At 41.4% G+C, this 17,081-nt stretch overlaps 2 protein-coding genes across 2 annotated transcripts in view; one reads left to right on the top strand and one right to left on the bottom strand.

Moving 5' to 3' along the window:
- Positions 1 to 17,081, bottom strand: part of UTRN (utrophin) — a 504,099-nt gene that overhangs the window by 356,341 nt on the left and 130,677 nt on the right. The gene's annotated exons all lie outside the window — the stretch shown is intronic.
- LOC118500360 (utrophin-like) lies at positions 1,903 to 16,658 on the top strand. Its single transcript, XM_036024847.1, has 9 exons — positions 1,903 to 2,016; positions 2,898 to 3,058; positions 7,864 to 8,067; positions 8,967 to 9,148; positions 9,869 to 10,019; positions 11,171 to 11,290; positions 13,294 to 13,395; positions 16,214 to 16,320; positions 16,555 to 16,658. The coding sequence occupies exons 2-8, from the start codon at positions 2,936 to 2,938 to the stop codon at positions 16,253 to 16,255; spliced, it is 924 nt and encodes a 307-aa protein (XP_035880740.1). The 5' UTR covers positions 1,903 to 2,016; positions 2,898 to 2,935; the 3' UTR covers positions 16,256 to 16,320; positions 16,555 to 16,658.

Genomic DNA, 17,081 nt, shown 5'->3' with positions numbered 1-17,081 from the left:
TTGCCTTTAATGCCCTGCTCACCGGCATAAGGAGATGCGACTGTACCGAGCCGTGGGCTTTCCAAATTTATACTCCTCCCTCCCTCGCTCCTGCTCCCTGAAGCCCTCACCCACTCCCCAGCTCTCCTGTCTGCACACTCCCACAGGGACGTTAAGGGAAGAACTAGGATGGAAGGAAACTGCTCGTCAGGTCTTTATTCTGTAGGACTTAAATGGCACAGTGCAGTGTCCGCGGTTCCTTCTACATAGTTACAAGTTAAAAATGTAAAGGAATCTACGTAGTTCAGTCCCACTCATTCAGCACTGACCAGTAATATATGCAAAGTGTTGTGCTAGTACTCATTCCTATACCGAAGGGAAATTCTATAAATTCAATGCAATCTCAGTTAAATATAGAAAATGATTTTTTTTCCATGAAACTTGTAAACAGATTCTAATTATATGAAAAACCAAAGGCCAAGGAAGAGCCAGTGCCCTTGTGAAGAAGAACCAGGCTGAAGTATTGTACTTCTCAAACAGAAACCAAACCTAATTATGAAGCTACATTAATTAAAATAATGTAGTACTATAAATAAGTACAGTAATATAATTATAGCTGAACCACACAACATCCCTAGTACTAGACCGTTTCAGACACTCAGTGTGACAATGGCCGTTTCATTCTTCAACCAAACAGAATAAAGGGCTCGGAAATAAAGGGCTCCGTCCTGCTATGCAGCTGAACCGCTGTTGCGGATCAGCAGATGGTGTGGACAACTGGCTGCCCATACGTAAATAACTGAATTGGGTTCTTACCTCGCCACACCCACAGATAATTTTCAGGTGTTATCAGGGATTTAAGTGTGAAAGACAAGAGTTGTTACATGTTTTATTACTATTTTAAATTATTTGTTGTCTCAAATTTTGTTTCCTGTATATTCTTTGCTGATACACAAAAATATAATTGACATTTCTACGCCTTTGATCTAGAAGCTTGTTAAATTTTTACAAATTTTAAATTTGTTTCTGTAGCTTTAAAAAATATTTTTTTGTAGACGGTCCATGATTTATAATAGTTTCCCACCCTTCCCTCCCCTCCCCTCACTTGTGACTTGTCCTTCAACACACTATTGATTTGAATTGGGGAGAGTGAGCAGGATATTTTGTTTTGATGATGAAGGGGGTGGCTTAATGTTTCACCTTAAGAATGATATTTGTGTAGCTTTCTGGATCTACTTTGTATGTGGTTAAAGAACTCCCATACCCAATCTTTTTCCACTTGATCAGTTTAGAGAAGGTACCCTCTGTTCCCCGTTGGTTAAGATACGTAGTCAGAAAACTTGAATTTAAGCCAACACTTTTTCCCATTGACTACGTAATTGATTCAATGAGTACGTTTGTAGGACCTTCTCTGCGTTAGGCACAGGGTGTGTAGCAGAGAACAAAACAGGCAAAATCCCTGCCTCGTGGCGTTTATGTTTGAATAGAGGGAGGCTATCGAATAGAGGTTCGAATTGATGTACTTAGGTTCATTTGTCATTTTTTATCAATTATTTTGAGCTTTTTATTTCCCTGTTCTGTAGTTTTTCCTTTCTTATATTAATAGTTTCTCCTTACCCTTTTTTTCCTTCACTATTTGGGAAATACATATCATTTCTAGTCTTTTGGTGGTTTACTCTAGAAACCTGAACAGGCATCTCTAAGCCAACATAAGAGCTTTAGAATGTTTTCTCTGTTGTTTTCACATTTATAAGTTACTTTAAAATATTATGTATTTAGCAAGTCTTTGGGATATAAGTTGAACTTTCAAATTTAAGCTCAAATAGAAAAAATCTAAAACTGAATGCTTTAGATGATAACAGCGACCACTTCATTTCACAGTTTTGTCTTCATTGCATCTTGTTTGTGTGGGCGTTTTTCAGACCTGATCTCTTCAGCTGGGATAGAGTTGTCAGGATGTCCCCAACTGAGAGGCTGGAACACGCCTTCAGCAAGGCTCAGACGTACTTGGGAATGAGAAGCTCTTAGATCCTGAAGGTATTGGTTCAGTGTTGAATTTCAACCTTGACTTTTGCTTTGTAATTTTGGATACTTCAAGAACAGTGTTTTCTTAAAAAATTTCTTTTTAAAGATTTTATTTATTATTTTTAGCGAGGGAAGGGAGGGAGATAGAGAGAGAGAGAGAAACATCAATGTGCGGTTGCTGGGGGCCACGGCCTGCAACCCAGGCATGTACCCTGGCTGGGAATCGAACCTGCGACACTTTGGTTTGTAGCCCACGCTCAATCCACTGAGCTACGCCAGCCAGGGCTAAAAACTTTTTAAGAAAGCATAATGAGATTGAGTAGTGTTCTTACTTTTGAGACATGGTGCAAGTTATTTAAATGCAGAGTCATGTGTACTTTTGTAACCTAACAATCTGTGGGATACTTTAGGAGGAAATTTAATTACATCATTGGAGAATAGTTATTTGAGACAGCATAAGATTTCACATTTTAGGAAAATGTAATTATTAGATAAACAATCCAATATTTGGCTTATTTTATTTAAATACATTTTAATATAAGCTTCTCATATATGATATGAAAACTTCAGTTACAAATGTTGCAAAATTGAATTCTAGACTTACTTTCGTAATGGGAATAAAACCTGTCATTATCTTAATGGTAGCTTATCTTCGAGCATTTGGATGAAGCTTTAGGAATGAATTTTAAGAAACGGGGATACTGAATAAAAATAAGAAACCGGCTCAGCCTTTGTCTCGTCCATTAGTTTTGAAACAGAAACTGACTGTGCTGCGGAGATTGTATCATTGTGCTGTTTATGGGCACTGAGGACAGTGACTTTGTATCCACTGTCGAGCGGTTCCGACTTTGGGACATCTAATTTAGCTGGTCTTTATTTTCTCCCACTTGCAGATGTTGCCGTTCAGCTTCCTGACAAGAAATCCATAATTATGTATTTAACGTCTCTGTTTGAGGTGCTGCCATCAGCAAGTCACTCTGGACGCTGTCCGCGAGGTAGAGACTCTCCGAGAAATTACAAGAAAGAGTGCGAAGAAGGAGATCTTAATATGCAGGTACAGGTCCATTTTCACTGAAAAGTCTGGCTTGCCATATTTGTTTTTTTGTAGGTACTAGATAAAAACACTGCTAGGGGATTTTTTTTTTCTTGCCTGGGGACACCTTGGTTTGTCTGCTACAGAAGCCTCAAAAGTTCGGTCTATCAGTTAGAATGCTGTCACGTCACATGCGTGTAATGGAAACTGTAACTCAGCTGATGTCTTACGAAGGAGATATGTTATTTCACACAATGAGGGGTCTGGGCTGTGACCATGCCACCATGTGTCGTACCATCAATGTTTTCCTGTCACTGGGAACGCCTTCTTTCATCACTGCCGGTTTGACAAGGTTTTGCTCATGTCAGCCTAGCTTTGTTGTAAGGGCTAATTTTCCTTTTTTTCTTTTGCCTCTACAAAAGGATTTTTACTGTTACATTTTCACAAATGCTATCAAAATATGAGCTTTATTTTCCTTTTTATTTAGGAAGAATAATTGACAATACATTACTTGGTTTTTCACTTAAAGGCCTGTAATGATTTTAGTCATTAGGATATAAATGAGTGTCCTCCCCTCCCCCAAGAGATATAAGTAAAGTCATGAATTTTTCTTCCTGAATTATCCTGCCTTGAATTAATCCGTATTTTATCTCACTCTGTTTTAGTCTAACCAGTGCCCTTAATTCATAAGATGAGAGAATCTTTACAGTTGGGTGAGACTTTAAAAAGTCATTTGGTCCAACATTTCAGCAACCAAAAGCTACACATAAATTTCAAGTGGTAAGAAATACATTTAGAGAGGCAGAAAGCATGGGCTTTTTTTTTTTTTTAATAGAAACCATTTTATTTATTTATTTATTTATCTATCTATTTTTTAAAAGATTTTATTTATTTATTTTTAGAGAGGGAAGGGAGGGAGAAAGAGAGAGAGAGAAACATCAATGTGTGGTTGCTGGGGGTCATGGCCTGCAACCCAGGCATGTACCCTGACTGGGAATCTAACCTGTGACACTTTGGTTTGCGGCTCGTGCTCAATCCACTGAGCTACACCAGCCAGGGCTTGAAAGCATGGCTTTGATGCTTAAATTTTGTTCCCATTCCTCCTTGATTGGGTTGGCTACCTACCTTCTCGACCGCAGTTTTAGCTGTAATATCTGGATAAAACCACCCACTTCATAAAGACAATGAACTCACAGTGTTTAAAGTAATATCAATAAGCCCCCCATAAGCAAGCAGCTATCATTAGTATAATTTTCTCCTCCGTGTGTCTTGGTGTTACTGTTCATTCCCTCTCAGCAAGGTCCTGTTTACACATGTCAGTTAATTCTCATGTAGCGATGCTCATGGTCTTGAATTGGCATAGCATCTTCTTTTCCTTTTCCAAGGTTCAGAGAACTCATTTCAGGTTTTTTTGCATAGTAGGGACCAATCCTTTTAACTTCTTCATTTCAAAAGAGTGTGATTTATAGGAAAACAACAAACTTACTGAGGAAAAGAGGCAAGAGATGGGGCCAGATTGTGAACCGAGGGCTCGTAGTTTTGAAAAATCAATGATACTGAGGAATAGCTGTAATTCTTTGTAATTGAGTGAAAAAAAAAATGCTGAGAGGCATTTGTCTCTAGTGGTACAGTTATTACCCTTCATTAATGATGTAACCTTTACGTGGCTCAGATAATCTCCTGAAGTTGCATTTTGGTTTGAGTCATTTCTTTATGGGGTTGGGTGCCATTCGTTAGAAAGCTGGGTATTTTACTTCTAGGTAAGGCCATTCTCTCTGAAAAAGGAAGGAGATTTCATTTGCCTTTCATCATGCATAGGTAAAATGATCACTTCCGTTTAGGGCTCAGGGTGGAATGATAAGAATTGTAGAAGCCAGCCCTGGCTGGTGTAGCTCAGTGGATTGAGCGCGGGCTGTGAACCAAAGTGTCGCAGGTTCGATTCCCAGTCAGGGTACATGCCTGGGTTGCAGGCCATGACCTCCAGCAACTGCACATTGATGTTTCTCTTTCTCTCCCTCCCTTCACTCTCTAAAAATAAATAAATAAAATCTTAAAGAAAAAGAATTGTAGAAGCCATTTGCTGTTTGATTAAGAACAAGCATATTATTAACATTAACATCTTCATTTGCATGCATTCATTAGTGCCTTAGAGATTGAATTAAGCTAATTGAAGAAATAAAGTGTGGTCCAGTTGTAATCATCTACTCTGACAGAGCTTGCCATCTGACACTTTGCAATGAACGCTACTAGCCAGACTTTCTCCCTCGTTCTACAAACGTGCTGTAGAGCATCAGGTGGTCAGCGAATAGTTCTTCCATTTCCCCTTCAATTAATGTCTCAATTGAAAGTCTCCTCTTGTGTTTAAACGAATAACTTCTGAACATTCACACTTAGATAATGCCTTCTAATCGCCTTCTCCCACCTCGGCAGATCCCAGTGCTTATCTCAGCGACCTTTGGCTGGTCACTTACTAAGTTCCTGGTTCTCAGATATCCTCACTAGAGCATGGAGGTTTGGTACTAAAAGCTCCCCAGGGCCACTTTGGCTCTGTGGTTGCAGAGTTGGAGGTCCAGAACTTAACCTCACTTTCCTTCTCTGTCTTTGGCAGCATCAGTCTCCGAATTACCCAGTGTTTCCTGTGTGTGCTCATGGATTCATTTCTCTTAAACTCCTGCGCACAGTTTACCGGGTCTGTTGGGTTCTTCGTCTAGAATGTCTCTGGTGTGTGTTTTCTTTCTGTTCCAGCCTTCGTGCTGACCAAAGATCGCATCCTCTCCTGTCATTTACAATACCCAGCCTACCGCCCAAGTTCATCTCAGGCGCTGCTGTGCGGTCATGGTGGACTTCTCCCTCTGCTTCCCCCGGATTCCTGTCCCTGTGGCTTTCTCTCTGTGAAATGCTCCTCCACCCACGGTTTGCATGGCAAGCGTCCAGTCTTTCCTCAGTGTCAATGGAACTTTTTCAGAGAAGTCTTCCTTCCCCGATTAACTTATTCAAATCCAACCCTACACACACTTACACACGCACACTCACTCACTCAGTTTCCTGCTGTGACGGTCGTTTTGTAAACTATGTTAAGAATTTTAAATTGTATCTTATGGGAAAGCGGTGAAAGGTTTTAAGTGGGGGAAGCCTTGTGCCGTGATGACAGGCTCCAGAGCTGGTTCTGGCGGCCGAGTGAGGGGGCGGGTTGTAGAGGTGGGAGAGGGGCCGGCGACGGGGAGGAGATGGCGGGGAGCGGGTTAGCAGGCTGCGGTCCCGAGGACAGACGGTGGCGCTTGTGGTCTGGATGGCTCGGAGATACGTTTTGAAGGTAGGAATTGCTTACATAGTAGATGTGGAGGTGAAAGAAAGATTTGAGAAACCATGGCTGGCTCCCTGGTTCTTAGCTGGAGGAGTTACATACAGGAAGGAGCCATTTACTGAAACAGGAAAGCCTGGGGAGAATAAGTTTGGGGAAAATAAAGGGTAAACGCAGACGTGGTTGATAGGCCTTTGAGACACTGAAGCGAAGATGTTCAGGTCGTTGGGCACAGACGTTTGGAGTTTGGGATCAGATGTGTAAAGGCAAGCATCTGCGGGCTATAGGTGGTTCTTTACATCCAAGGGGACTGAGTGAAACTGCCCAGACCAAGTTCCCAGAGAGAAGATCAAAGGGCCCAGGACTCCACTTGGAGGAGATTCGTTACTTACAGGTTGGCTGTTGAACCAGGAGGAAAACCCAAGTGGCGTCCCTGAAGCTGGGGAAGGAGGGCTTCACAGGGGTGCGGTGTGTCAGCCGCATGGCATGCTGCTGGAGCTTCCATAAGGAAGAGAGGGGCTGTGTCCGGTCTGCTTGGAGCAGTTCTGGTTTCTGTGTGTTGTCCTAGCTCTGCTTTTACAAAAACGTTCTACCTGGTTGGCTGATTACACGGTCACCCTTAGGATGATGCTAGAAAAGTGGATTTGCCCATGGGAAGGTTATTGGTGGCATTGGCAAAAGCCTTTTCAGTTGAGTGGTGGGGACCCACTGAAAGGGATGGTAATGAACTGTTAGATGCACGAGCATTCTTATATTGTCCTCGAAACATTTTGGTGTGTTTGAGATTCGCAAACATTGTGGATGAGAGGCGATTAAGTGGAGATAGGCTGTAGGAAAATTTTAGAGAATTTTAAAGAAGGGACAGATGAACAAAGAGAGTGTATTTGATTATGAGATTCTAAAGTATATAAGAAAATCTTCCATTGAGATAAATTTATTCCCATGGGCTTTAAAAAAAAAAAGCCTAGCAATTAAACTAGAGGGTAACCACCTCCAGAAAATAGCATCAGCAGCCTGTATGTGTGGCTGCCTTTCAGCAAAAATGCATTTCAGCAAAAGCAGTTTAACTAGGGTCAAAGCAGAGTTCTAATCTTTATCTCTGTTTCCTTAACTTATATTTACCCTTTAAGGCCCAACACGATCCTCTGTGAAACTTGCCTGTTTTAGCCATTGCTGAACTCAAGTAGCATCTCCTGTTGGAACCTTGGGATTCATAATTTTGCTAATAGGCATTTTATTTTTCTTCAGAAGGGATTCACGTGGGTTACTCGTCTCCTCCTGACCGTGTCAGGGTCCCCGCGAGCACAGGGTGCATGAGTGCGTGCTGCCTCTGCCCTCCACCCTCCCTGCGCACTTCATTAGCACTTTCTCACAGCTCGAGCCCGCACACCCGGCTCCTGAGAGCTGGCTGGGTGCCCGGGCGCAGTGGTTCTTCCCACCTGAGCATTCTCCATCGTGTGTCTCTGTTGAGCACGCTCTCCTCCTCATGACACTTGTGGGTTTTCTCTTGGCTTCCTTTCCCTAGAGCCCAGCGCCAGAGCAGGAGCACGAGAGCCCCCGGGCTGAGACCCCCAGCACCGTCACCGAGGTCGACATGGATCTGGACGGCTATCAGACAGCCCTGGAGGATGTGCTGACCTGGTTGCTTTCTGCCGAGGACACGTTCCAGGAGCAGGATGAGATCTCTGATGATGTGGAAGAAGTCAAAGACCAGTTTGCCACGCACGAAGTAAATAGTCTGTCACTGATGGGTAAACTCTGTCCGCCAAGGTGCCTGTGCCTTATCAGGGGGTCTACCCTGACATGCACGTTTACCGAATTCTGCTCCACGGAAGGTCGTGGCATATTTTAGGGCTCATGGTAGTGAAATAGGGCTTTGTCATAAAGTTGGTGTGCACTGGAATTAGATTTCAGATTTTAATCTTAATTGTAACTTGTGCATTCTGTGCAGCCACTGGTAGAAATCAATGCATAGTACTGCTAGCTTCTGAAATATAATGTTATAGTAAAAAACACACGATAGCTAATCAATACACCAAGACTTTAGGTTTGGAATGTTTCCCAGGAAGTGATTATTTTTATTTATTGTATGATTGAGCAAGTCTCATAGCCAGTGTTCATGTATAATTTTATATAATGAAAATTTGCTACTATTTTGAGGATATGTTAGGTATATTACACTGTAGTGAATGATCACATGGACATTTCTTTTTGATTAGGTAGGTGTTTTTTTTGTGTGTGTGCTGGTGTGTTAATTGACAGGTCTTACTTGCTGTTTAGGTTTGCAAATGATAAAAGTTGTCATATTCTTTAAGCAGTCCCCCTTGGGTGAGCCTGTTGTTTTACTTATTTTCACTTAATTCTGTGTTCACCATCTATTAGTTTCACAATTGGCATTTACTTAACAATAGTTGCTATTATCCGATGTAATATTGTCCTCTTTGACCTCTTCCCCTTTCCGCTTAGACCAGCTGCTTCTTTCCCGGATTCAAAGTTGGGTCAAAGTCTACTTCATTTGTTGTCTCCATGGCTGCCTTTTTCTGCAGCTCTGATATTTAAGCGTTGATAATGAATTTATTGTTATTTTTCCATGAGCGGCTCACAAACTGCAACGATGTACCTCTCCAGGCGTTTATGATGGAGCTGACTGCGCACCAGAGCAGCGTGGGGAGTGTCCTGCAGGCGGGAAACCAGCTGATCACACAAGGGACTCTGTCGGATGAGGAGGAGTTTGAAATTCAGGAGCAGATGACCCTGCTGAACGCTAGATGGGAGGCCCTCAGGGTGGAGAGCATGGACAGGCAGTCCCGGTGAGTGGCAGCAGAGGCCGGGACATGCTGGACCATTGAGTGCAGTGTCCAGGTTAGCTGGAGTGAACATCGGTATGTCCACGAAAGCCAGATAATCACAGCACTTGCCTTGTCAAATTGAACTCTTTGTGTCATGTTGCTGGAGTTTTGCATGATTTTTGTTTCTCTTTTGATGTGTTAACCAGATTAAAAGGTAAAAGTTGGAGTGTAGAAATTAGGAAAAAGAAAAAAAAACATTTCACGTGGACAGTTATCAATTTGTGGGATTAAAATTGGTTAACCATGAACTCAATATGAAGACAGGATTGTGTAGTCTTTATCTACAATTCAGTTTTGTAATATTTATAAAAAGCCCCTTTTCCTCCCCCGCCACCCCACAGTTCATTTTATTTCCTGCTTTGTGTATTAAGGAGCAAACTGCTTTCCACTGCAATTTTCATCTACTTAATATGCAGGAATTCCTGATTGAAGAAACAGTGATTCTGATACGGATGGTGGGTGCTGTTATTTGCATTCTTTGACTGCATTTAATGGACTCCATTTAGGAAGAAGATGAAAGTTTTCTTTGGCTCATTTCTATATTTAAAGGCTAAACACTGCATGAAGTAGTGGGACAGGAGGGCGCTTCTTTGCCCCATTTCTTTGCTGCCCAGAGTGCACATGTGCCTTTGCACAGAGCAAAAGCGAGCGGGGAATAACGCGGTGTCCCTCTCTGGACAGGCTGCATGACGTGCTCATGGAACTGCAGAAGAAGCAGCTGCAGCAGCTCTCTGCCTGGTTAACGCTCGCAGAAGAACGCATCCAAAAGATGGAAACTTGCCCCCTGGAGGATGATTTAAAATCCCTGCAAAAGCTGCTGGAAGATCATAAAGTAAATCTGGCTCATATTTCTTTTATACCTTATCAAATATGAAAAGGCAGCACTTAGTGTTCCCCAGGGCTTCTGTCATTAGTGCAGAGGTGGGACCCTCCCCAGTGTCCCCTGCTATTCAGCAGCCTAGAGGGTGGAGTTCCTGGGGATGGGGCTTTTCTGGGATGAGTGCACAGGTAAAATTTTATTTGGGTATGTATGGTTTTCTTAGGAAAGCACATAGCTTTCATGAGGTTCTCAAGGGTTGTTTTGGACCTACAAGTGGTTAAGAGCCATAGTGTGTGGGTATTAATACCATGTGTGGGTAAAGAAGCAAACCCTCAGGCTGACCTTAACCTAGTCCTTGAAGGAACGCTAGTCCTTCTTCTCTGACCTGGGAAAGTACTGGGCACTAGGTGGAGAATCCAAATTTGGTAGATATGTTACCTTGTTCACAACTTCAGGAGATTACTTTTCATAGTCAGGGAAAGGTAAAACAAATGGTCTCTTGGCAAGTTATTTGAATAATCTGATTTTTCATGGAAATATCTGGATAATTGATAAATAAAGCTTTACGGATACTTTAAACACAACTCAAGAGGCATTTGACAGCACTCTTGGTTGTGTTTAAACAGCTTACCTGTATACATATGTCTTAGCACCTGCCGTGGTCTTCCTGTTAAAGAGGTGGCAATGGAAGTCATCTGTGCATCCTCAATTGCTTTCCTGGGTTGCTAATCAGAATAGCTCCTGATTATCAATAGCACCTACTTATCTCTCATTTTAAGCCATGCTGCACTAGAGAAAATGATCTCGTAGAGTTAAATTCAGGATTTGTTTTGATTTATCAATCCTACGTTCTTATCTCAATTCCTAGTATAATACATTCGACTCACTTATGCTACATTATTTTCCCCTAGAATTTGGAGTGAAATAATGACATCCCATTTGTAATCTGTTATGACATAGCATTTTCAAACTGCTTTGGTTCATAATGAAACGTAAAGATATATAATGGGCCTGTTTCATTAGTAGAACACTTAAGGTCATGATTGGAAATTTAAACATGATGTCTCATTAAAGACCTTTAATTGCTATTGACAACCTAGTAGATTTCTAAATAGGCAAATGTGAACGAGTAGAAATAATGTATATCTTAATTTTTTCCTTAGAGTTTGCAAAATGATCTTGAGGCTGAACAGGTGAAAGTCAATTCGTTAACTCACATGGTGGTAATTGTGGATGAAAACAGCGGGGAGAGCACCACAGCTGTTCTGGAAGATCAGTTGCAGGTGAGGACCCCGAGAAGAAGGGTAATCCCAAGAGACCTGAGACCCCGCTACAGGTTGCCCTTGTTCTTCATGTGCCATCTCACTGCTCATTTACACGAGTAGAAGACCCTGCTTCGGGTTGTACCTCCCAGCTGGGCGCCGCAGCCTGTGGGTTACAGGACTACCTCGGTACCATTCCTTTGCATCAGTCCGTGGGGCGAGTGGGCAAAGCAGTTTGAGGTCATCACCTCCTTTTGTGTAATAGTGACGGGATTGGGACGAATCGTCCACAGGCCTCTTACTCAGAATCACTTGAGGAATTTGTTAAAATGTAGATTCCTGGCCTCCACGCAGACCTGAGTTCTTGGGAGTGGGGCTCAGTGCACATGTATTTTAAAACCATCCCGTGCATATTAAAGTTTGAAAATGTCAGCTGTTTAGGATTTAATATCCCTGTTTATTTGGTGGGTCAGTGTGTGAATTTCAATGACAGGTTGGGGAACCCTGACAAATTGCTTCTTTTTGCACAAAGGTTATAGTGTTAAGTCTTTATAAAGAGATTTATTGTTTTTTCATTTGAATGTATTACTCAAGTGAGTAATATACTGGGATTATCTCTTACGATATTGCTGCCAGTTTATGATTTTCGGAACCTTTCAGGCTATAATTTTATCACACAAAATCCTTTCTCTTCTGTATCATCATTTAAAGTTGGCCAGTGGTTCTGAGACTTTGGTGCAGGAGCCCTTAGTTGTTACAGTGACGCGAGAGGCAGGCGTTCCTGTGGGCTAACCCCGCTGTGGAGACACTGAAGCTCAGAGAGGTGCAGCGATGGCGCCTGAGAGAGTTGAGGGAGTTGTCCTGCTGAGACCGAGACCTGGCTCTCGGTCTCCTGCCCCTTGCACTGGGCAAAGCTTCCTATGGTATTGAATATCAAAATAATACAAATTAATAATTCCTGTTCATATGTAGGTAACATACAAATAAAACTGAGCATTTTATTTTTTTATAAAATGGTAATAAATAATTTGTTGAGAAAATCATCATGAAGAATGATTTTTAAAAAAAGATTTTATTTATTTTTAGAGAGAGAAGGGAGGGAGATAGAGAGAGAGAGAGAGAAACATCAATGTGCGGTGCTGGGGGTCACGGCCTGCAACCCAGGCATGTGCCCTGGCTGGGAATCAAACCTGCAACACTTTGGTTCACAGCCCGTGCTCAATCCACTGAGCTACGCCAGCCAGGGCAAGAATGATTTTTTTAAAAAGGAATCAAGTTTATTTAGTATTGCCAATATTTCTAAATATTCTGTGGCTAAATTTTGTGGAATATCCTATGGATCATGCAATATAATAGAAAAATCAATTTAGTATATTTAATAGGAATTCTTTCAACACATAGGTTTGATAAGGTTAAATTTTCATAATTTTTGTACTATAGTTGGACATTTTCTTGGCATGTAAAGGGTGGCTAAGAAATTATTGATGTACTGAATTTTGCTTTAAAGATAATTAGAGCCTAAAACAATTTGAAGCCCCCAAAGTAGATGTTTGCTCTATTTTAAAGATGTATGTAAAAATCTTAAATTCTCAGGAAAAGGACTCATGGACATGGACTGTTGTGTGGTGATTGCTGGGGGAAGGAGGTATAAGGGGATTAAATGGTAATGAAAAAATATAATAAAGATTACATAAAAAATAAAATGTTAAATTCACAAATAAAAACCACAATAAAATGGAAAGAGCAGGAATTTGGCATTGAAAGTTATAGGATAGAGTTCTAGTTGTAGTACCCTTTAGCTGTGCAATGTGAAATGATCAGTTACTTTCTATGGAAATCAATTTTCTCATCTATAAAATTATAGGACCTTTTGTATTATCTTGAAGCAACTTTCATAAAAAAATACATTTTAATAAATTGCTACTCCATAATAGAAAACAACAGATATCAAGGATTTGTTTCAGGATCATGATAGCTGTCCCCTAAGGCTTCACTTGACAAAGGGCGGTTTCCCCCTTTACTAGAAACTCGGGGAGCGCTGGACAGCCGTGTGCCGATGGACCGAGGAACGCTGGAGCCGGTTGCAGGAGATCAACATGCTGTGGCAGGAGTTACTGGAAGAGCAGGTACGGGACTGTTGTCCAGCATGGTCGCAGTTGATGGTGGAGGGTGACTTATCCTTAACTGTGGCATTAGGTTAAAGTCTTATTTAACTTTTGTTCTAAAGGGACATTTACAAATAATTATTTGTTATTTTTCAAGTCAGATTTGTATCCATTTTCCATGAAGATTTTTCATAGAGACTATATTATATGGCTCCATTGTCACAGCTGTTTACTATTCAGAATGTTAGTGTTTAGATATGCTACTTTCAGGGTTTGCGCGACATCCTAGCTTCATTGCGTGTGTGGTGGGTAGCGTGTTTGGGTAGGTATCCACACGGTGTCTGGCATGTGTTGCTTGCGCTCAATAAATAGTGACTAAATGAATTCACACAGTACTTTGTGACCTGTGAGTCACAAGAATTCTTATTGATTTTTAAACAGAATAACTATGAAGTTAACTAGAAAGCATTATTTAGCGGCACCATTGATTTAACATTTTGTTAATAGTATATTTTTCCCACTAAGGATTGCCATGCTAAATGAACCTTTAGTGCAAATCTGCCACTGTAAGTTTTCAGTTGGAGGGGTGGCCCTTTGCCCACCTCCATTCTTCCAAAAAAGCAACCATCAAAACAGAATGCAAATAAAAAAAAACTTCTCTCTGAAAACACCAAATTGATGTGGTTTAGAAAATAAGCAGATACTCCATTCCCACTGTCCATTTGGTGTCCATTTGGATGCTTTTAAATGCACTTGGATGTCCATTTGGATGCTTTTCAAATGCATTTCATTTCCACCCACAAAAAGAAACTATATTATTTTCAGGTGATATAAAGGAATGTTGGATGTTTTGTGGTTTACCAAATATGGTGCAGACATAACATCTTAAAAAGTGGGGTGCAAAATCTGTCCCATTATAAATTGTCCATCACTACTCCGTGTCCCCAATCACTGGTTACAGTCTTCCTGTTAAGAATCACACAATGGGCCCTGATCTGATTCCTGAAATATTTACAGTTCACTTTACAAATACTTACAGTTACTTAGACCCTTGTATTCATGCCAAAACATAACGTCAGATAGGCACAATTTGTACCTAAACGATGACAGTGGGAGACGCTGATTGCCAGAGACCATTGTGTTACTCTTCTGCAGAGCAAAATAAATTAAGATTTGGAAAGGATTTTACTTTGGTAAATGAAAATATGTAAAAGTAGGGGGGATCTAGTGTTTTGGCCAATATTTTAAGTTGAAAACTGACCTTTGAATGGCTTTCTGCTGGCGATAGGGAAGGAGGAATCTTACAAAAATGGAGAACTGAAGCCGACATGGGTACTCAGTATAGAGACAATTTGATGTTTCAGGGGAAGGAGGCCAAATCACCTGTATCTGAATTAGAAAGATCTTTCGAGGGATTATTGTGCACTCAGTTGCAGAGGCTTTTAAGAGTCAAGACAGACTCTGAATATCAGTTCCAAACTTCTGTAGCATAGCCAATTCTGTAGCCAATTTAGGTGTGGCATGGAGGGTATTCTGGAAGGGACTCCTACTTACCTTTCCAATCTTGATTTTCCCTCTCTCCTTTCATGTACCCAGTACCAGAATGCTGAATTCCCAGTGTGATTCCTAGGCTACCAACGCCATGGGAATAGAGCTGGTTCATTTTCACTGCCTATCCCAGTGCATGGCACCGTGTAGATTTGTCATGGTTTTCGTTGATTTGTTTTGTCTTTTGAAAGACTACATGTATTTCATTTGTTTCCAGCCTTTGTGTTCTTGTTTAAGGATCTGCCATGAATTGCCTTTAGACTCTTTCATTTTTAAATTCCCTTCGGCCATCCAGAACCACAAAGTCATCTACAAACCCCTCCCGCGCCCCCTGTCTCTAAACTGGAAGTGATCTCTTGTGTGGTGTCTGCACTTTGTATCTTGTGCCGAAGTGATTCCTGTGCGTGTCTTCTACTGCCCTTACTACATCGAGGACAAGATCTGCATTTGTCTTTTATGTCCTTACTCTTCACCCTGCTGTGTGCATGTGGAACGTAGAGGAAGGGAATAGTTGTTAAATCCACTGATAAAAAACAATTAGAGAAAGAACTGATTCCATTGCAAACAAGAACCAAGATCTCCCAGCTTCCATTCTATAGAAAGGGTTTCTGTGGTAGGCACTCGTTTGGGAAGAATTACCTCAATATAGCCTGTTGCTTTCCAACCCTGCTTCAAGTTTCTCTCTCAACTTCTGCCTAAAAAGACATACACTGTTGGCCAATGAAGTTTGAATATCTTTGTATTGGCTTTGGAAGATCCTCAGACTTCCTCCCCTAACCATAATGCTGTTGAACCTGGAGCATGAGTGCGGTTTCCCTGCATGATGCTGTGGAAAAACCATAGCTTGGAGTGTGGGTCTTTGATCCGGCTCTTCTGCAAACCAGCCAGGAGATCTTGGACACATAACTTGGCTTCTCTCTCCTTCCTCCCTAAGATGTGAGCTGAGACAATACAATGTCTGAGATTCCTTCAGCTCCCTGAGTGTTATAATGAGATTCTTTTTGGAGAATTGAGTAGCTTTTTGGATCACCTAGCTCCCTGAGAATTAGGTTTACCTATTCAGGTATGTGGCTAACCTCAGGCTAATCTGTTGCAAATTTGAGAAATAATGTCTTAAAAGAGATATATTTTCTGTGTCATTCATGCCTCGTGCTCAGGTGTTTGAAGTCCTTCTTATCCGAGATAAGGGTGAAGCCTCTAATGATAGAAACGTTAGAGATTTGGGAACTGGAATGAATTGACTTCCCAAATGATTCCCAAACACATTTCTAACTTTTGTTATTATGTGTAGTGTTTGTTGAAAGCTTGGCTGACCGAAAAAGAGAGGCTTTAAGTAAAGTCCAGACGAGCAACTTCCGAGACCAAAAGGAACTAAGTGTCAGTGTTCGGCGACTGGCTGTGAGTAACACTGTTGTCAGCATCTGTCCTGTAAGCCTGTGATGTGTTAGCGCTTTATATCGATGGATGCTGCTGTGGGATGGTCTAGAACCAGGAGTCTTAATGGTTTAGCATTAAGAGAATTGCAAGGGCCCATTTTACTGTAACATATACATGTTTGCATTTCCTGACTGGGGAACAGGAGGATACAGTCCTATTAAAAGGGAATCATCTAACAAATATCTGAAATACTAGATTTTGAAGGAGACATGGAAATGAAGCGTCAAGTTTTGGACCAGCTGAGTGAGATTGGCCAGGATGTGGGCCAATTACTTGATAACCCCAAGGCATTCCAGAAGATCAAACAGTGACTCCGAGGAACTGACTCAGAGATGGACTCTCTTGTCCAGAGGACTAGAAGATTCCCCAACCAGGTACCTTTGCTCTCAGCAGTATGTTGAGCCATTAAGTGGAAATTAAATGTTGAGGTTACTTTTAGTTTTTATGAAATGAAAGAGTTGGTTCCTTATTCCTGGTTTACTATAAATTGAAAATTGACCTATGACAATCTTCTTTAATTTCTTTTTTTTTTTTATTTGTTTATTTTTTAGAGGGGAAGGGAGTGAGACAGAGAGAGAGAGAAACATCATGTGCGGTTGCTGGGGGTTATGGCCTGCAACCCAGGCATATACCCTGGCTGGGAATCGAACCTGGGACACTTTGGTTCCCAGTCCCGCGCTCAATCCACTGAGCTATGCCAGCCAGGGCTTAATTTTCTAAAG

This window comes from Phyllostomus discolor, chromosome 4 (assembly GCF_004126475.2).
Source record: "Phyllostomus discolor isolate MPI-MPIP mPhyDis1 chromosome 4, mPhyDis1.pri.v3, whole genome shotgun sequence".
In the NCBI taxonomy this organism is placed as follows: Eukaryota; Metazoa; Chordata; class Mammalia; order Chiroptera; family Phyllostomidae; genus Phyllostomus; species Phyllostomus discolor.
The sequence above is the reverse complement of the archived record's forward strand: the minus strand, read 5'-3'. Positions and strand labels throughout refer to the sequence as shown.

Bases quoted from the DNA above. Each gene is read 5' to 3' on its own strand.
- LOC118500360 (XM_036024847.1), top strand. From the start codon at position 2,936: ATGTATTTAACGTCTCTGTTTGAGGTGCTGCCATCAGCAAGTCACTCT. The intron at 3,059-7,863 runs GTACAGGTCCAT...TCCTTTCCCTAG, and splicing joins AAGGAGATCTTAATATGCAG to AGCCCAGCGCCAGAGCAGGA. The intron at 8,068-8,966 runs GTAAATAGTCTG...GTACCTCTCCAG, and splicing joins ACCAGTTTGCCACGCACGAA to GCGTTTATGATGGAGCTGAC.